Source organism: Athene cunicularia, assembly GCF_003259725.1.
Source record: "Athene cunicularia isolate RWA chromosome 1 unlocalized genomic scaffold, athCun1 chr1_part2, whole genome shotgun sequence".
NCBI classification, from domain to species: Eukaryota; Metazoa; Chordata; class Aves; order Strigiformes; family Strigidae; genus Athene; species Athene cunicularia.
The window spans coordinates 72,547,577-72,553,576 of NW_020799092.1; the positions used below are offsets into that span (position 1 = coordinate 72,547,577).

The 6,000-nt window shown below is 38.0% G+C and overlaps 1 protein-coding gene across 7 annotated transcripts in view; it reads right to left on the reverse strand.

Moving 5' to 3' along the window:
* CACNA2D1 (calcium voltage-gated channel auxiliary subunit alpha2delta 1) overlaps positions 1–4,572 on the reverse strand; it is a 407,675-nt gene extending 403,103 nt beyond the window's left edge. For 5 of the 7 annotated variants that reach the window (XM_026861982.1, XM_026861990.1, XM_026861975.1 and 2 more), the window contains exon 1: positions 4,422–4,572. In XM_026861982.1, coding sequence (XP_026717783.1) covers positions 4,422–4,426 — 5 coding nt within the window. In that variant the 5' untranslated portion in view covers positions 4,427–4,572. The remainder of the gene's footprint in view (positions 1–4,421) is intronic. The other 2 variants (XM_026862001.1, XM_026861948.1) reach the window with 1 other exon arrangement.
* Positions 4,573–6,000: the final 1,428 nt, after the last annotated feature.

Below are 6,000 nucleotides of genomic sequence, written 5' to 3' on the forward strand. Positions count from 1 at the left end.
TTCCTGGCCGATATATGAATGTAGACGCACAGGAGAAAGCCGCAAACCTGTATCAGACCTGCTATGCCTTTTGAAGCCTATGCCTTCCATACCCCTGACATCTTCTGTCCCTGCAGAGCAGTTGGATCAGCTCTGGGTCTCCAAAGCCCAGGGAGCAGAACGGCACACCTGCAGCCACTATTTGGCACAGTAAGGGACACTTGGGTAGATCCTGCCCTCTGACCATTGTTTGGTGAAAAAATGCTGTGCACATGTACATCACTGTCACAGGATTAGGCTACAAGTTCTAAATAAATTTGGATATGTATTTGAAGCTCACAGTCTATAAAGTGTTTGCAAAAGCACACATAATCAGACTACATGCACACATTTGTTTGTAGCTTTCTCTTATTAGAGATTATCATTTTAATTTGTAGGACCTGTTTTCCTGAAGTACTGACTCAGAGTTATCTGAGTTTTAGCCTGGAATGGACAAAGTTTTGTGGAGGCTGCTACCACGCAAGAGTAATAGCTTTACAAAGATCAAAAAGAGGTGTCAGAAAAGATTTAGGTTTTTTCATTAAAGAATAGTTTTCATAATATCTGAAGTAGTATCAATCTTCAACACAAAGAGAAACATTTAAAAAAGTGAATCTTTAAAAATGATTTTTTTTTTTTCCTGAAGGAAAGGAAAATGAAAGGCATATGTCTGACCTACAGGTTCTGAGATCTTGAGATCCTAAGCCAGAAATGACAGAAAAGATGATACTATGTAATTGCCACAGCGTAGGTTTGCACTCAGACATGAGGATCACAGTTCTTCCCCGCCTCTTAAAACCGCCATCCTGCCCATCTGTTTTCTGAACCTTTTACTTTGACAGCGCTGAATTTGGCCTCTTCCATGTAACTTGCCATGAAGAATCCTACTTCACAGGATACAAACCCAAAACATTGCAGCACTAGAATATAGGAATAGCACCTCATAAGAGGATTTTGTTCACCATTACCTTTAAAAGCAGTGTCATTCAAAAATGAGGACATATTACTTTCACTCTAACAAATAAAATACTTGATGTCCCCCGCAGGGTCTGAAATTGCTTAAATGTAATTTCTACTAATATAAGTACTGTGAAATGAGACTAAAGAAAACCTTTTAAAAACTACCCACCCCTTTGAAAAATAAATACTTTGTCTGCTTAAGGGACTACGGTACAGCTTGAGAGGATAATTCTTATAATTCATAAGATATAATTCATAAGATACAAGACCTCCATACACAGCTAGCTGTTAGTCACAAGTCTGTTTTGAAAGCAGTGACAGGCCTCTCCTTTCTCTAGAAAAATCATAACTGACTGCTTTTTTCAAGATTTATACCTCCTATCTGTAACTCTGCTGTCTGAAAATGCCTGAGGTTTGTGCATCATCCAGCCTGACCGCTCTTGCCAGGCTCTAATGACTAGCACAGAGAAGGGAAAGAAAACCTATCTTGTACCCAAAATGTGCGCATACAAAAGTGAGTATCACTTCAGAAACTACTTCAGCATAAGAGAGATCATGAAGTCTGCTTCTAGAGTTCCTCCTTTCTTTATATGGACCAACCTATATTTGTATGACTATCAGCACTGCAAACCAACCCTACCTAATGCTACAGATTCCCAGTGATTCTTTTTGCTACCTATATTTGAACTTCAAGCACAATATTACCAAGCATGTAACATGACCGGTGGGTCTATTTTTGCTAACAGTCATTCTGCTCACAAAGTACCCTTACATTTTTTTGGTAAATTTCTTACATCTTTAATCCATTTATAGGCACTATTTCTGATCCCCAACTTCATCCCAGTAGATAGATAGATAGACAGACAGACGGACAAAAAAGGTTTTTATTAGGAAGGTAGTTACCTAACTCTCACATTCTAAATGCATTTTTTTCCTTATCTTTTGCTAGGACCAGCTTTAGTATGAATTTTCCTGATCAAACACTATTTTTTGCTTCATGTTACTTTATGATGCAAGATACAAAAATGTAAATATTTTCACATAATCCCAATATGGACCTGATTTAATGTCTGTGGAAGTTGATGGATAAATAATCTGACCCAATAATTCATTCTGTTTAGAAAATATATCTAGACTATGAAAACACAAAGGTGAAATTTAGAGTACATGGATTCTGTCCTGGATAAAGGGTGAAGAAGAACCATGTAGACATACAGCCACAACGCCACTCCAGTATGCTGTGACTAAAGGTCTGCTAGTGAGAGGAGACTACCACCTCTTCTGTCTAATAAGCACCAGAATGGTAAAATAGGTTCAGCAGAAAGGTTCTTCCCACTGTATTGAGCAAACAATATGCCAAAGGCAGACAGATTCCAGCCACGTCTCTAGCCAACTAGAAAAAACAGTGCTACAGTGAAACATAAATTTGGAGGACCGAGGGAAGAATAAACACCTAATTATAAGAAGCACAAGCATTTTTAAACAAGCAGTACTTCTTTCCTGTGGTGGCTCATACCTCATTAAAGGTATGTTTGCCTACCACAGCAGCCACTAGTTGCAGCTAAAACTGTGCTCAGGTAGCTGCATTATCAGCTCAAGGCAATCCTGGTTTGCTCCTCTGATAAGTCGCAGTCAGATCACATGAGTTGACACTGAAGAATATTCAATTTCCCTTGAACCCAAAACCACAAACTCATAACCAAACCTACTAAGCTTAGGCAGGTTCAAGTTCTGATCTGTGAAATGTGAAAGACCTTCCATGCAGAAGGTGCATCAGATGCAGCCTGCATTTTCAGGTATGAAGTGGGAGACTATATGTATCAAGGAAGCTAGATCTATCCCAGTATCTCTTGTCCGAAACCTGAGCAAACTTCCTTTTCTTGGAAACATCTTCTACTTTAAATATTTTTTCCTTTTCTCAGGGCCAGTCCTGCTATTTTACCTAACAGCCCTCTTCTTTCTGGGGGCTTGAATGACTCTCTATCAACCAGACATCTCAGATCTGGCAGAAGCTTGCAATAAATTATACCAATCTATAAAACAGTAAAAAGAGACATAGAGGAACAGGTTGTTTCTCATTGCTGGGTATAGGGAGAACAGGTTACCAAAAATAAAACCTTACATAAGCATAACAAATCCATGCTATATTTTGCTACAGAATTTTTCACAACCAGAGAGACCACATGTAACCACTACAACTATCACAAAAAAAGTACTACTGCCTTTCTAAACCACATAAAGGCACCGACTTCATTTGTGTTTCTCTGTTTAACACAGTGTTTAATATCCTAGATGTGTATTACAATCATAAAACATAAAAAGCTAAGCAAATGGGTATCAAAAGGATTCTTCATCACATGCAACTCACTTGTCACAATTAAATACTCAATTTAGGATCTCCTTCTCTCCTCTGTATACTGTGAAAATTTTCTATGAATATTAATGGCAACTGGTGACAAGGAAGAGAAAGAATTTGAGATGCCTGCCTACAGACTAACACAAAATGTGTAAGTTGTCTTTAATGTAGTGATGCAGCTCCCTTTTTTTTTTTTTTTTTCAAATATCCTAAGAAGAACTGTTTGCAATGGTAATATACTAAATTTGGCCAATTAATTTTTAAGAATCTGTATTGTGCTGACCTCAACAGAACCATAAATAAATATACATCATGAAAAATATTACTCTTTGTTAAAAATACTTTTATTGAGCACTATAAACATTCAGTACCAGGACAACTGCATTTCTCACCCTGCGCCCAATTTCTGTGTATAGCAAAGTAAACCCCAGCTAATCAGTACACTTGCAGTTAAATCTCTTCTACTGAGGAAAAATTCATAGAAAAGTATATAGTTATTTATGTCTGAAAGTGTGTTCCTTCATCTAAAAACTGGATACTGTACTTATACCTAGTGTCAGTGTTTTCCCCAATGAGATATTGCACCATTAACTAAACTGCTAAAAGATGGGAGTTCTTTAAAAAGCATTTTTGTCTCCTTTCCATTGCAAGAGCCATTCCTGACAACTATAATTTCAGAGACATGCTTGCTTACGGCATTCTTCACACAATAGGATAACCTGGTTTGCTAATAATTTTAAAGAAAGCTTGTAATTGAATAAATTTATAAACATTTAAAAGAAACACCCTTCTGGAGCTTAGTTGGTTAAGAGAAATGCTAAATCAGTGCTTGCTGATTGCTGAAGCCAACTGACGGGTGGATTCTATATTTAGGATCCTCCTTACACCTGTCAAGAGACAGAAACAGCCAGAAAAAAAGAAAGTGTGTGCACCAGAGCAAGCAATCCAGAGACCCATCTCTTGTAGCAAGGAGCTAAAAATAAAAGCAACAAAGAGCAATAAAGAAAACAGAGCAAAATCTTATTATTTATATTACCCCGCTGCTCTGTGACATGCTGTCAGCGAGCGCTCCGAACAGGGGACAGACCTCATTAGTTATCAGCGACTCCAGCTCCCCGCAGGAAGCCACAGCGATACTCGAAGCTGGATGCAGCCCAACTGTGTCAAACCTGTGCTCCTCAGGTGGATCCCTCTCCCCGACGCTCCTCAGCTGAAAGAGCCAGGGCCTCTGTGGCAACATTCTCATTCCAAAGTGAACTCCAGCAAATAGTCACCCCTGTGCTCAGCAATGCCACTGGAAATGGGCTTTCCAGCTTTGATTGGCATCTGTCTGAATCCCGGCTGCTCTCTGTTTGCTAACCTGACAGCACTTCTTTCTATACTGATGATTTGTAGATACGTATGCGAACGTAACAGAAGGAAAAATCAGAAATATTTGGGTTTATACAGATTAGGGATAAAGAAACAGCATTTCTGGGGAAGTAGGGGGCATCATGCTGTTTAAATTTACACACATACCCCTTTCTAAAAGCTACGTGGCAATTCCTAAACAAAGCAAATTTCACTCTGCCTTCCCTGACTCCTATCACAACAATCCAGGTAGCTTTTTAAACAATACCTGATTCACCACCAGATTCCCTGCATTCTTTTTAAGAAAAGGAAACCAAATGGTTTTTAAGTATTTCCCAGTGCTCAGCAAACCTTATCTATTACTGGCCAAGCTTAATTTAAGTTTCAGTAACAATTACTTTCTCAGAAAGCAAACAAAAAAGACTTTTTTCCCATCAGTGGCAGATGAATTGCATATTTATTTGTTAAAAATTAATGATGTGCATATTTGGCTGAGAGAAAATGCTCAGTCCTCATGAAAGATGTTCAATACTTATAAATGTGGATGTTTCAGTTTGGATACACAGTTCAGACAGCAACTGCACAAATACCTCTGAACCTTCTCAAAAGTAACCCCAATTATTTGCCTACCAGTTAGTTTTAACCACTAGTCTGTAGTTACACCCAGCTTGTCTGCTGAGTGTACGTAACTAATGTTCATGTACATATTAACTTTAATTATACAGAGACAAGAGGCAAATGAATATTAAAAACAGGGGAGATAATGAACTTACATTCAGCTCAATAAAGAACTAAAGGGACATGGATGAAATTTGTATATGATCAACACATGCATGCAGTAGTTCCATGTACCTTGATGTCACAGAAACAACCTCAAACTGTATACTGCAAAATTATGGCTTTACTGAATCAACACATATTTTGAAATCTACATCCATGCCTTTCCCCCCTAGTTTAAAAGACAGTGATTCAATACTTGCTGGAAATCAGATCCAGAGCAAGTCTTTGTGCCTGGCTTGGGGCAGAGTGGTGATGCTGTGCACAGTGCAGACCTCTTAGCCAAGGCAAAGATATCCACGTGATACGTTTAAGGTCATACAGTTACTAGCAGTTTATAAAAAGAAATCATAAATTTAGGTTTGAAGTATAGTTTACATTTTTAAAAGCTTCATGCTTTTTTCTTTGGATGTCATGTAGTTTAATAATCGTTTGTAGTTCTGCAGTTACAGAATATCCTACTAGCCATTATGTATATTGTAATGGGAAAGTATAATACTGCTTTATATTATCAATAATAATCCTAACACATAGAAATA